This window comes from Oncorhynchus mykiss, chromosome Y (genome assembly GCF_013265735.2).
Source record: "Oncorhynchus mykiss isolate Arlee chromosome Y, USDA_OmykA_1.1, whole genome shotgun sequence".
Classification (NCBI taxonomy): domain Eukaryota; kingdom Metazoa; phylum Chordata; class Actinopteri; order Salmoniformes; family Salmonidae; genus Oncorhynchus; species Oncorhynchus mykiss.
The window spans coordinates 37,840,835-37,854,790 of record NC_048593.1 but is presented as its reverse complement, the minus strand read 5'-3'; the positions used below and the strand labels follow the sequence as shown (position 1 = coordinate 37,854,790).

The 13,956-nt window shown below is 41.7% G+C and overlaps 2 protein-coding genes and 1 long non-coding RNA gene across 6 annotated transcripts; 1 reads left to right on the top strand and 2 right to left on the bottom strand.

The window, feature by feature from the left end:
- Positions 1–943: 943 nt before the first annotated feature.
- On the bottom strand, positions 944–7,780 carry LOC110510237 (zinc-binding protein A33). Of its 3 annotated transcripts, none has more exons than XM_021591626.2 (6): positions 6,520–7,780; positions 6,258–6,344; positions 4,034–4,264; positions 3,910–3,932; positions 3,434–3,552; positions 944–3,173 (listed from the first exon to the last, which is right to left on the bottom strand). In XM_021591626.2, exons 1-6 carry the CDS (start codon positions 6,907–6,909, stop codon positions 2,617–2,619), a joined length of 1,407 nt encoding a protein of 468 aa, XP_021447301.2. In that variant the 5' UTR covers positions 6,910–7,780; the 3' UTR covers positions 944–2,616. The 3 variants fall into 3 exon arrangements, 1 of the variants encoding a protein (XP_021447301.2); XR_005040411.1 differs by having other exon boundaries at positions 2,958–3,173; positions 3,434–3,580; XR_005040412.1 differs by having other exon boundaries at positions 2,958–3,173; positions 3,434–3,577.
- Positions 6,839–8,744, top strand: LOC118945300. The gene is made up of 2 exons (XR_005040413.1): positions 6,839–6,972; positions 7,754–8,744. It is a non-coding gene; the product is annotated as an uncharacterized LOC118945300 (long non-coding RNA).
- ovca2 (OVCA2 serine hydrolase domain containing) lies at positions 8,573–12,245 on the bottom strand. Of its 2 annotated transcripts, none has more exons than XM_021591628.2 (2): positions 11,860–12,245; positions 8,573–9,410 (listed from the first exon to the last, which is right to left on the bottom strand). In XM_021591628.2, the coding sequence occupies exons 1-2, from the start codon at positions 12,026–12,028 to the stop codon at positions 8,890–8,892; spliced, it is 690 nt and encodes a 229-aa protein (XP_021447303.2). In that variant the 5' UTR covers positions 12,029–12,245; the 3' UTR covers positions 8,573–8,889. The 2 variants fall into 2 exon arrangements, with proteins under 2 accessions (XP_021447303.2, XP_021447302.2); XM_021591627.2 differs by having other exon boundaries at positions 8,573–9,413; positions 11,860–12,240.
- Between the last annotated feature and the right edge of the window lie 1,711 nt (positions 12,246–13,956).

The window sequence follows — 13,956 nt, the reverse complement described above, 5'->3', positions numbered from 1 at the left end:
TCTCCTCCATGAATGGGGAAGTGGTGTATTTATCCTGGGACACAGCAGGCCCAGGTGTTTCCCATGTAGCTGACAACCCTCCCAACTCCACCAGCATCCTAATAAGGAAACAAGAACAAAGAGAGAATACGGCAGACAGAGTGGGAGGGTCGTCACACCTGTCATTGGCCAAATGCACAACCAACACTTCCTGTCCCTTCAAAGTAGGAGTTCACCATTCACACTTAATTGTATACTATGTTGTCTGTTAATAGCTATTAATTAATCTATTAATTCCCAGATGGTGATATTTTTCCACTTATACTTTATATTTTAAATTATAAGTGACAAAAAATATGTTTATTGACCTATTAATGAAATGTTCCTGTAAATTGCTAAACTGATATCCTAGCTCCCTAGTTAACCATTTGTAATCTGAGCATCGTAGACTATATATTTTCTGAAGAGTTGTCATTTCAGAATGAGGGGAGCTGTAGCTCTGCTGGTGTTGCTATTCTGTCTGTTGAAGGCATGAGCTCAGGAAAGGAGGAGTGGTCAGAGAACGACATCCTTCAACAGAGAGACAGTGAAGAGGTAGAGAGCAGGATGCGTTTCAGATTAAGAGCTAAAGGACTGAGGCTACAGAGACGCCCCACAAATGACTGGCCGGGCCACCACAAACACCTTCAGTACACTCCTCTCCCCACCCGCCACCTACTCACACACACACCTACAATTTAGGGAAGATCTAAACCCGTATTCACAGTGTCTCAGAGTAGCATTGCTGATCTAGGATTACTGATCAGGGCCCCCTTGTCCATGTGATTAGCAGCAAGCCTATCAGAGGGTTAGGTGGTGCCCTCACCATGTCACCACCCATCAATCACTCTCAGGCTAGGAGTTGTCTGGACAGGTCCTGGGTATCACGGCTACTCACTCATACATATCCATAAAACACACTCCTATCATAAACCATGGGGTAACATCAGAACTATATGTTTATTATATTTGCCCAGGGTCTGGCTATGACAGACGACATCCAAGCAGAATCCTAGATCTGTAACACAGAACAGACAATGACTCCCCCTGCTGCCTGTCTGTGTGAACTGAACTCAGTCCTCTACTACTGCTGCCTGTGTGTGAACTGAACTCAGTCCTCTACCATTGCTGCATGTCTGTATGAACTGAACTCAGTCCTCTACTACTGCTGCCTGTCTGTGTGAACTGAACTCAGTCCTCTACTATTGCTGCCTGTCTGTGTGAACTGAACTCAGTCCTCCACTACTGCTGCCTGTCTGTGTGAACTGAACTCAGTCCTCTACTACTGCTGCCTGTGTGTGAACTGAACTCAGTCCTCTACCATTGCTGCATGTCTGTATGAACTGAACTCAGTCCTCTACTATTGCTGCCTGTCTGTGTGAACTGAACTCAGTCCTCTACTATTGCTGCCTGTCTGTGTGAACTGATCTCAGTCCTCCACTACTGCTGCCGTTATACCGTTCTAAAGGGCTGGTTTCCCAGACACAGGTTAAACCTAGACCAGGACTAAAAGTCATTCTCCATGGAGATTCTTCACTGAAAGAGCGTTTTAGTCCAGGACTAGGGTTAATCTGTGCCCGGGACACCGACCCATTGAGCACAACAAACCGTTAGATTTAAATCTGGAAGTCCCATTTGGCTCCGTTGGTAAAGCAGGGCACTTGTCACGCCAGGGTTGGGGGGTTTCGATTCCCAGAGGACCAGCACAAAAAAAAAAGTTTGAATAATGATTAATTCACTACTGTAAGTTTCTCTGGATGAGGATGACTGAAATGTAATGTCAGACACACAGATTTAAATGTAATTTGATGTATAAAATGAAAACTGACTTAATACATGAGAGAGGCTGTAAAACATGACCATGGTATTAAACACAGCAGCAATTACTCAACTTACATTACATATAATTACACTAGAATGGAGAAGCACACTTCACAGACAGGAAGACCATTACTGATAGAGAAGAAACCTCAAAGCGCTTAAAAAGGCTAAATAACGAAACAGTAAATTAAAAAAACAGAAGGATGAATTCAGGAAGTGAGAGGGAGTCAGATCTTTGGAGAGGAAGTGGGAGAGAGAGGGGGAGTGGGATCTCAGTCACAGCCAGGCTGAGTCAAAGGTAGTGTTGCATCAACTAATTAATGCATGTCATTGACTGACAGATTGCTGTATCATACTTGGTTAGCGGATACTTCACTAGAAGATTAACTGAACAACAGTAACATTTCCCTAGACAAACTGTTCAAAAGGCCAACGAGGATATCTGTGTTCAATACACCTGGCATTCAAAATGGAACCCCCCCCCCCCCCGATATATTCCAAATCTGTCCCATTAAGTCGATGTTGAATGAGATTCAGCAGCAGGCACAATCACTGAAAAACAGCAAACAGAACTAAACCTGCAGTTCTCATGTCTATCAGACAAGGGTTTACTGATATTAAGACACATTAAAATTAACAAACTGATTCGTTTCAATTAATGCATTTTGAAATTGGTCAACAATGTTCCCACAGCAATCGTTTGTGTCCATTGCCTTTTAGCCTGTAGTTTTATTTTCACAGGAACCCCGACTTGTGTAATTATCAGCTCTCACTGTGCTATACTGTTACAGAGGCCTTCACTGGCATAACCCTGACATAGTCCCCACTGAGGAACGGAAAAATTCTCTCAGTGAAACTCAGTGAAAATATTTGAGTGTTTTTGAAGAAACACCCAATGCGTTGGTTATTGACAGGATCAGAAAGTGACAGTGTTTCTTTGTCCCAGTCCAGCTGCACTCGGATCCTCTGGGGTTTCACTTTAAAGGGTTCAAGACAGTAACATGCATTCGGTGACACTTGGTCAATATAGTCACTCCCTTCTCTTGAGAGTACATACCAGACTCCACTAATATGCCACCGAGACGTCTCCTTCCTATCGCAAGACTCTATGGCTACACCTACTGCCCACTCTTTGCTGTCCCCAACCTCTACGTCCCAACTGTGTGTTCCCGAGCTGAAGCCCTCGGAGCCCAGGACAGCATAGCGGTGTTTAAACCTCTCTGGGTTGTCAGGAAGCTGCTGTTGGTCATCACTGAGTCTGCATGTGAAGCTGGTCAGGTTACCAGACAGGATGAGATCTGGGTGAGCAGTGTTGGGATCCAGAATCACAGGAGCTGAGAGGAGAGAATACAGATTATTTTAAAGTGGGAACTCGTAGTAGTAGGAGCAGGTCATGTTTATACAAAACAGATGACTTTTTTTCCCCTTCAATGTTGAGTCCCGTGATTTACACATATTGAAATAAGTGTGATTGTTTATTTGTTGTTTTACCTTGTATATGTTATTCTATACAATTGTAAAGCGTCTTTGGGTCCTTGAAAAGCTCTATATAAGTCCTATGTATGTATTATTATCATCATAAAATGGTACTCACTGTACTCAACAATTTCCTGCATGTTCTCCCAGACTCTGAACTGCAGGTTGCCAAGGTGTCTGGCCACATCAATCAGCGCCCCTGAAACCCTCTCTGGATCTGGCAATATGCACTGAACTCTGGGAGAACATTAAGGAGTCAGTGCTGCTGTAGGGTTGGGTTCAGAACCACAGAGGGGAGAGAACATGAAATCAAATCAAACTTTATTTGTCAAGTGCACCGAATACAACAGGTGAAGACTTTACCATGAAATGCTGAATACAAGCCCTTAACCAACAGTGGTGTTCAATAAGAGTTAAGAAAATATTTACCAAATAAACTAAAGTAAAAAACTAAAAGTAACAATAACGAGGCTATGTACATGGGGTACCGGTACTGAATCAGTGAGCGGGGGTACAGGTTAGAGGTAGTCAGTGCTGCTGTAGGGTTGGGTTCAGAACCACAGAGAGGATAGAAACAAGAGGAAGATCCCTTACCTTTTCTTGATGACCTCGTAGTCCTGCAGGAGAACAAAGTGTCAGATTAGACATGACATTATCAAGATGTAGACGTTTCATCTCTACTTAAAACAGAGGGAGATATTTCTTTTTTGTTTGTTACCTGTAGCAAAGAAATGTTTTCAGCCCCTAGCTCTTCCTCTAGGGTTTGGATGGTGTCAGAAAGGGACGATATCTCTCTGTTCATCTCCTCAATCTTCCTCATCATCATTTGACTCTTGTTGTCTTCGTCCTGCTTCAGGGCAGCTATCCTGACTACCGTTTCATTCCGTAGAAACTGGTGAAGCTCCTCAAACTGTTCCCTTATTTTCCTCTCTGTGGACAGGGCCTGGCTCTGAAGACAAACATCCAGAGCTTGAATGAGTTTTAAAGTTTATTCACCATGTGCACAGGATACAACAGGTGTTATACAGCACAATGAAATTCGTACATTGAGAGCTCGTTCCCAACAATGCAGTGATGATGATAATAATAATAATTTAGATACTAATATAAAACTACTAATAAAATAGATAAGACAATAATTTAGATACTAATAATATAAATAAAGATAAAAGATAATAATTTAGATGCTAATAATAAAAATACAGATATGGAGATAAATAATTTAGATAATTCATAAAATACTAATAGATAATAATGAAGATGATTAGATATGCGAGTTAAAGAAACAAGAATGCAAGTATATACAGGTCAGTACCTTATTCAATGTTCAGGGGAACTGGAGTGGTTGTGTATACATACTGGTAGACTGGTGGGATATACATGTAAACAGGGCTGAATAGTGACTGGTAACAGGAATATATACACGCACACTTGAAGTTGGAGGTTTTCATTCACTAATTTTGGAGTCATTAAAACTCGTTTTTCAAACACTTCACAATTTTCTTGTTAACAAACTATAGTTTGGGCATGTCGGTTAGGACAATTTAATCTAATTTGTGTATAACAAGTTATTTTTCCAACAATTGCTTACAGACAGATCTTTTCACTGTATCACAATTCCAGTGGGTCAGAAGTTTACATACCCTATGTTTACTGCCTTTAAACAGCTTGGAAAACTCCAGAAAATCATGTCATTAAAAGTTTCTGATAGGCTAATTGACATCATTTGAGTCAATTGGCGGTGTACCTGTGGATGTATTTCAAGGCCTACCTTCAAACTCAGTGCCTCTTCGCTTGACATCATGGGAAAATCAAAAGAAATCAGCCAAGACCTCAGAAAACAAATGTAAAAAAGTAAAACGAGTCCTATATCGACATAACCCGAAAGGCCGCTCACAAGGAAGAAGCCATAGCTCCAAACCGCCATAAAAAAAGCCAGACTACGGTTTGCAACTGCACATGGGGACAAAGATCATACTTTTTGGAGAAATGTCCTCTGGTCTGATGAAACAAAAATAGAACTGTTTGGCCATAATGACCATCTTTATGTTTGGAGGAAAAAGTGGGAGGCTTGCAAGCCGAAGAACACCATCCCAACCGTGAAGCACATGGGAGGCAGCATCATGTTGTGGGGGTGCTTTGCTACAGGAGGGAGTGGTGCACTTCACAAAATAGATGGCTTCATGAAGCAGGAAAATTTGGTGGATATATTGAAGCAACATCTCAAAACATCAGTTAGTTAAGTTAAAGCTTGGTCGCAAGTCGGTCTTCCAAATGGACAATGACCCCAAGCATACTTCCAAAGTTGTGGCAAAATGACTTAAGGACAACAAAGTCAAGGTATTGGAGTGGCCATCACAAAGCCCTAACATCAATCCCATAGAAAATGTGTGGGCAGAACTGAAAAAGTGCGTGCGAGCAAGGAGGCCTACAAACCTGACTCAGTTACACCAGCTCTGTCAGGAGGAATGGGCCAAAGTTCACCTAACTAATTGTGGGAAACTTGTGGAAGGATACCCAAAACATTTGACCCAAGTTAAACAATTTAAAGGCAATGCTACCAAATACTAATTGAGTGTATGTAAACTTCTGACCCACTGGGAATATGATGAAAGTAATAAAAGCTGAAATAAATTGGTTGTGACACAGCCTGGGATCGACCCCGGGTCTGTAGTGACGCCTTAGACCGCTATGCCACTCGGGAGGCCTGGCTCTGCGGTGTCTTAATCTACACAGGAAGCCTGTCTGACCGTTGCACAGAAAGTCAGTTATTCAGTTATTTTTTTATTTGACCTTTATTTAACCAGGCAAGTCAGTTAAGAACAAATTCTTATTTTCAATAACGGCCTAGGAACAGTAGGTTAACTGCCTGTTCAGGGGCAGAACGACAGATTTGTACCTTGTCACTCTTACCGTGATAGTATCTGCCTCCCAGCTCTTACCGTGATAGTATCTACCGTTTGAACACAATTTCGACTGTCTGCCTCAAGGACCTCCAGTTTGTTCTGTAGGAGCTTCAGCACAGACTCCTGGAATGAAACGGTAACATTTTAAATATATCAGGTTACTGAGAGAACATTTTCTCTAAAGGGCATCAGCACCTACACTAAGCAGTGGTGTTCAGTAATTGTTGCTTGTTGTAGGAAAAAGCTAAATGTAACAGGCATTTATTCTATTGCCACACAGTTTTTATTTCTCACTCACCTTATATTCTTTGGCAGCTTCGTCCATGGGGCAGAACTTGTGGTTTGTGTGTAACTCAGAAGTCTGGCACACCAGGCAAGCAGGTTGTCCGTGGTCACGACAGAAAAGTTTGTATTTCTCCCCATGCAGACTGCAGAGGACACCTGCAGATGCTTTCTCCTTTGAGTAGGCCTCACAGAGGTTCTTCAAAGCCCGGTTGAGGGGTGCATCACTGAGTTTTGATCTTTTCCTACAAACTGGACATTCCTTCACTTCTCTCTCCCTCCAGTAGCCATGTATACAGTCTTTACAGAAGCTGTGGCTACACAACAGGATGACTGGGTCTCTGAAGATGTCTCGGCATACGGGACAAGTGAGGTCCTCCTCTGGAAGAGAAGATGTGGTGGCCATTTCCCCCCTCAAATCCCACGTCTTCCTTCGGGAAAAAGAACAACCGTCCTGGCAAACCTTCACGTGAGTTTCGCTGCTAACTCAAACAAGCACTTACTTGCTGCTTCGTTATTGTTTCTTGACGTATTGTTTATAACACATGTAGCTTACACTTGCAACGCATTGAGTAATACAATAAAGTGAACTTCTTTGCTGTGAAGGCAAGTAAGCTGTGTTGTTATTGTGACTCTTCTTCTATAATGTTATGGCCATAAGCAAACAAACGATAGGAGTGTTATCTCATACTGCCGTGACGCATGCAAGAATAACTAAGTACTTCCGGTTCACGGATTTTTGGAATCCTTCAGAATAAGACTTTTTCTTCTACGGTATATTGACGATCACACATCCCGCTATCTACTATGCGGGATAGAAACATGATTCACTCAAAAAAACGTACCTTCCAAAAACAACTAAAAATGTATGTTAAAAACAAATAAAACAGATCTGATCCATACACAGGCTCCAGTTGAACCTGGGAGTGCGGGTTTTCCGACGCCAGTACTCCTTGTAGGTCTTCATTTTCAAAAACGTTTCTGCCACAGCCACAATAATGTCCAGTTTCTTCGACCTCTTTGAGATTTGTGCTGTACAGTTTATAACTGTGGCAATGAACGCAACAAAATCCAACTTTTTAACACGCATGGTATTTTTTGTCTGGCGGCAAACATTTACTACAGGCTGTGGTGTATCCACCACCATATCTTCACTAGCATCACTTGTTTTCTCAAATATTTTAATTGCCTCGGCATAGGAGATTCGATTGACCGCGTTAACGTTTGCCTCCTCAATTTCACCCTTACAGGGCACTCCATGAACTCAGGATGATGATCCCCACCACAACTGCAACTGTCCTTCTACATACGGTTCTTCCGTGAACTCTGTTCGTCTTCAAATAGGCACATTCTTCTCTGCTTCCCTGGGTCCTTAAAGTGTACAAGACAGTGGTGCACTGTTTTCTGTCATTATACCTGCTAAAATAATGGTTAATAAACAACTAAGTGGGGGCTCTATAAAATGTGATTTCTTCCCCAAATTATGTTGAATATTTTCCCCCAATTTTCTTTTTTCTGTTTTTAGATTTTGGGGGGGTTTTCACTCTCAAATACCAATTGTTTGTAGATAAACAGCACAATTGGATGTCCTGAGTCAATGTCAATGCTTAAATCACATCAGAAGACCATGGAAGAAAAATAACACTTTTAGATTTTGGACTAATTCCCCTTTAATTGTGCATCTAGCAAGTGAGGAATTTTCCATCTAATGTGCAGGTCTAGTGATGGTTCTGTACTGCTGCTGCTCATTTCATAGCAAAGTTTGCAAGACAACTTTGCAGTTAACATTTACTTGAGAAGGTTTTAGGGAAAGTATTTCTGTCAACCCACAAGACAGTTATAACATCAACTGGCATCAGTCTTTACTGTGAGACGTCGATGAATCAAATGTTATTTGTCACAATGCAACAGGTATAGTACACTTTAGTTTGAAATGAACCACAGGACTTCATGCCATGCATTACATAACACTTAGATTTACATTTTGGTAAGTGATGGCAGGGTTGGTGTTGGTGAGCGGATACAATTATCAAGAATCTTGTCATAGAATGCAACACAATCAGGCAAAATAAATGTCAATGGTTATTGGAATTTATTTTTCAACAAAAATGTTATACCCCCCCTGAGAATGACAATAGAATTGTTATGGAGTCATTTTGTTACTGTGGTAGCCTTACTAACATTGTATGAAAATTAAAGACACTTTCCAATAAAATATTTTTACAATTTCTGGATACACAAGATAACTGTGTTAACTTAAATCAACATTTTCGTTACTTGCCGTCTTTGGATGAGCAACATTCACATGAAGTTATGCTCTCCATTTTCAGACATTTACCTCCTCTGAAACTTCTAGGATGGAATAGTTTCCATGCTTCTCCTTCCCCTACTGAAACCTCTTGAGAAACTCCTGATAGGTCTGTCTGTGTGCCGAGGCCGCTGGCACAAAATGGCCACCAGGATGAGTCAGCACCTGAGGCTCCTGGAACAGGGGAAGGAGCTCCCGGCTCATCCTATCAGAAATGACCTGGTCTTCCTGTCCGAAGACGTGCAGGGACGGGATGGCGAGAGGAGCAGGGCTGCCGTAGAACCCCTGGTGTTCTAAACAAGCACTCCGGAACCCGGCCACCAGGATAGCGAAGCGGAACTGGAATTGTGGTTCTAGATTCTGCTCCTGTATAGAACAGAGCATGGCAACTAGAGCAGCGCCCTGGCTGAACCCCAGCACACCGTCAAACGGGCCCAGGTCCTTCACTGCTGTCCTCACAGCCTCCACACTCTCCTCAAGCCCCAGGCTCGCCTGACACTGCTGCCCGGCGTCAAAGCTCCGAGCCTGGGTGTCAGAGAACCACCATCCCCTGGGGGCCTCGTCACCTCCAGGGCCCACTTCATTCTCCTTCCCTTGGGCTGCTGGAGTCAGAGAGAAGAGAGAGAGAAAAAAGAGAGAGGTAGAAGGGCGAGAAAGAGAGTATTAAACTAAGTTGATATTGCATTTAGTTGAAATCTGTATGTGATCACCCTGATAGGTACCAGTCAAAAAGCAAAGGTTGGTAACGCAACAATCCCTATCCTCACAGCACTGTTCAGGCAGAATGTTCACGGAGTATCCAAACATTAAGAACACCAGCTCTTTCCATGACATAGATTGACCAGTGAATCCAGGTGAAAGCTATGATTCCTTATTGATGTCACTTGTTAAATACACTTCAAATCAGTTTAGATGAAGGGGAGGAGACGGGTTAAAGAAGAATTGAGACAGTGTGTGTGTGCTGTTCAGAGGGTGAATGGGCAAGACAATAGATGCTGGGTTTTTCACGCTCAACAGTTTCCCGTGTGTATCAAGAATGGTCCACCACCCTAAGGACATCAAGGCAACTTGACACAACTTTGGGAAGCATTGGAGTCCACATGGGCCAGCATCCCCGTAGAATGCTTTCCACTCCTTGTAGAGTCCGTCCCCCTGATTAATTGAGGCTGTTCTGAGGGCAAATGGGGGGGTGCAACTCAATATTAGGAAGGTGTTCCTAATGTTTGGTTTACTCAGTGTGCTTTCAGAAACTATTCATACCCCTTGACTAAATGTTGTTGTGTAACAGATTGAATTTAAAATTGATTTAAGTGTTTTATTTATTTATTGTCACTGGCCTACACAATACCCCATAATGTTAAAGTGGAAACATATTGAGTCAATAAGTTCAGGAGTAAAAATGTCACATATGTTGGACACGTGCAATAATAGTGTTGAACATGATTGAATGACTACCTCATCTCTTATCACATGCGACTCAGTTGGCGATTGCAACGCCAGGGTTGTGGGTTCGATTCCCACGGGGGACCTGTACAAAAAGGTATGCACTCACTACTGCAAGTCGCTAAATGACTCAAATGTAAACATTATCAAGATTATCTGTAAGGTCCCTCAGTCGAGCAGTACATTTCAAACTCAGATTCAACCACAAAGACCACGCAAAGAAGGGCACCTATTGGTAGACGGGTAAAAAATAAATAAAAAAAGATATTGAAAATCCCATTGATAATGGTGAAGTTATTCATTCAAATTAATTGTTATTTGTCACATGCGCCGAATACAACCTTACATTGAAATGCTTACTTACAAGCCCTTAACCAGCAATGCAGTTAAGAAAATACCCCCCAAAAAAGTAAGAGATAAGAATAACAAATAGTTAAAGAGCAGCAGTAAATAACAATGTACTGAGGTAATATGTACATGTAGGTAGAGCTATTAAAGTGATTACGCATAGATAAGAGAATAGCAGCAGTGTAGAAGATTACACTTTGGTTGGTGTATCAATACACCCAGTCACTACAACGATACAGGCGTCCTTCCTAACTCAGATGCCAGAGAGGAAGGAAACCGCTCAGGGATTTCACCATGAGGCCAATGGTGACTGTAAAACAGTTACAGAGTGTAATGACTATGGTAGGAGAAAACTGAGGATGGATCAACAACATTGTAGTTAAGCCACAATAGTAACTAGTAATGCACAGATATCCAATATTTTCCCTGCCACTACAGTCCCTGGTTCGATGATTGGGAGTCCCATAGGGCAGCGCACAATTGGCCCAGTGTCGTCTGGGCCGCCATTGTAAATAAGAATTTCCTCTTAACCGACTTGCCTAGTTAAATAAAGGTTACACACACACCAAAAAGTTATTTTGTTGGCATTTACGCATGTCCCCACTACCAGTAAAACATCATCAAAACCTATTTATTGCAGTGCTGTTTCGGTGTTCATTTGTTCAGTCATTTCATTCTCAACCTGGATTTCTATGGATCGTGGTTAGGGTCTTTGCGTGTCAAATAACACTATTTGACATGTCAAATAACACAACATAATCTGTTTCAGTGGCTATATAGTTAGCTAGCTAAAGTTCTGTCAAATTGGTTATTGATCAAGACAACCATTTGCAGGACTCGCCAAAGATTTTCCAGCAGATTTAAGTCAAAACTGTAACTCGGCCACTCAGGAACATTCACTGTCTTCTTGTTAAGCAACTCCAGTGTAGATTTGGCCTTGTGTTTTAGGTTATTGTCCTGCTGAAAGGTGAATTCATCTCCCAGTGTCTGGTGAAAAGCAGACTGAACCAGGTTTTTCTCTAGGATTTTGCCTGTGCTTAGCTCCATTCCGTTTCTTTTTTTATCCTGAAAAACTCCCCAGGTCTTAACCATTACTGAATCACTGAAGCTGGAGACATATCTTCCTCACTAACTTTAAGCATCAGCTGTCAGAGCAGCTTACAGATCACTGCACCTGTACACAGCCCATCTGTAAATACCCCACCCAACTGTTAACTGTTATGTCATGTTGACATTGGGGATCAGAATGTGACCCACCGTCGCCTGTTTGCGGTACCCGGTGAGGCGCACTCATGTAAACCAGCTCCACATACTTCTTCAGGAGCTTCCGTAGGGCCCCAGTCTTCTCGCGAAACGAGCCGCTGTTCTGTCGGTAACCGTGTATGCACAGGATCCGGAGCGGTGCTGCCCGAGTTACAGTCGCCATGTTTGCAGGAAGTTAACGACAGCTAGTTAATTAAACTGACTGGTTAGGCATTATTATCTTACAAATATTGGTACTTTTACCAATTAAGTTAGCTCCACACTATGGCACTTTGATTTGTAGACTGAATTTATTTTTGGAGTTAGTTTCCTTGTCAAGTGAAAACTTGTTTCATCCGGTAGTACAGGTCCGTCTGAAAATAGTGGTCGTTGGAAACAGAAGCTAAGTTGATGGTTCCTAGGCATAGCATAGTTCCGAGCTAACACAGGAATCATCGTTGCATTGGCCAGGTGATACACCTCTGAAAAGCCAGATCTATCTGTGTCATTAAAGCGTCTGTGACAGCATGGGACGTACCATTGAGGCTATTTCCATTTTAAAGCAGTCAATTTTCTAAATCGTTGGCTGATTGCTCCCAACTCATAGGAAGCCCAGATGACTACTTTAAAATTATATCCACGATGAGTCCTCTATCTCTATGACAGCCACAACTTGTTTCAAAGTTACAGAAATGCCAAGTGCGTCCACTTACATCAGTGCATTCAGAACAACCTAACCATTCCGAAACTTCTATTCGAATAAAACAAGCCTCACGTAGCAAATTGGGAATAAAAAATGTTGTTGACCAAATTCGACACTGGACTGCCTTCCATACTAAAATTCCTCACTCCGGCGGCTTATTTTCGTGGATGGATTTTGGGCGTAGAAAAAGCTCTCGCTTCACCTCTTCGATATTCACTGGTAAGACATAGCAAAAGCCCGTGACTTCAAAATAAAAGTATCGCAATGAAGACGGTAAAAAACAATACTAATTGTTGAAATTCCTTCCATTTTATTAGGAAATGTTAGAGAACTTTGTTTAACAATATTACAAAAATAATAATAAATAATAGCCTTAATTGCACAAATAATATTATTAAAGGTAATGATTACTAGATAGTTATTATGGTAGCAACAGTAATACAAATAACAAAACATTATTTATGCTACTATTAAGAGGTAATAACTATATTAATATTATAACTATAATAATCAACTTTAGAAAATACATTTAAATCCTATTGTTATTTAGCCCATTTGTATTACACGGTGTTCATATGTTGTTCATATTGGACATGCACAATTTTCTCCACATTGTGTCACCCGGTAAAAGGGGGTCCATTTTTACTCAGGAGCACCTTTAGTTTCCAAATTCACAGAGTTTACTGCTCTTTTTGAAGGCCTTAAAGAGTGGCCCATCATCATAAATGCAATATTTTTTTCATATTGGACAGGCATATTGCACTGTTCATAAAATGAGCAATGACGCTCCACTGGGTGTAAACTCGATGGATTTGTACACGAGACGTGCTCCCGAGTAGAATGCGACATAACACACAGGCAATTATGTCTGCTGTAATATTTATGTCCAGTCTAAAAAACGTACTACATTTAAGCTGATGGGACACTCTTTAACGACCACAAAATGAGCAGTGACGCTCCTGTGGGTGTAAACTATAGAAAGTAGAATGGACCACCTTTTAATGTTACAAAACATACAGGACATTCTGTGTGGTGCAATAAATGATAGGGGTACCCACTCAAAAAAAACATTGTTTACTGTTTACCCATGACTGCATGGCCACGCACGACTCCAACAACATTAAGTTTGCAGACGACACAACAGTGGTAGGCCTGATCACTGACAACAACGAGACAGCCTCACTAGAAGCACAAGCATTTCGCTACACTCGCATTAACATCTGCTAGCTATGTGTATGTGACCAATAAAATTTGATTTGATTTAGTGCGTACTGCCCAGTACATCATCGGTGCCAAGCTTCCTGCCATCCAGGACCTCTATACCAGGTGATGGCAGCTGGAGGCCCCAAAAAATTGGCAAGGAGTTTTGATGTCTTCACTATAATTTTACAATGTAAAAAAAGCTCAAA

Coding starts and splice junctions, on each gene's coding strand:
- LOC110510237 (XM_021591626.2), bottom strand. CDS start 6,909: ATGGCCACCACATCTTCTCTTCCAGAGGAGGACCTCACTTGTCCCGTA. Junction 6,345..6,519: donor AAGCTGCCAAAGAATATAAG/GTGAGTGAGAAA, acceptor GTTTCATTCCAG/GAGTCTGTGCTGAAGCTCCT. Junction 4,265..6,257: donor AAACGGTAGATACTATCACG/GTAAGAGCTGGG, acceptor GTTTGTCTTCAG/AGCCAGGCCCTGTCCACAGA.
- ovca2 (XM_021591627.2), bottom strand. CDS start 12,028: ATGGCGACTGTAACTCGGGCAGCACCGCTCCGGATCCTGTGCATACAC. Junction 9,414..11,859: donor GGTACCGCAAACAGGCGACG/GTGGGTCACATT, acceptor CTCTGACTCCAG/CAGCCCAAGGGAAGGAGAAT.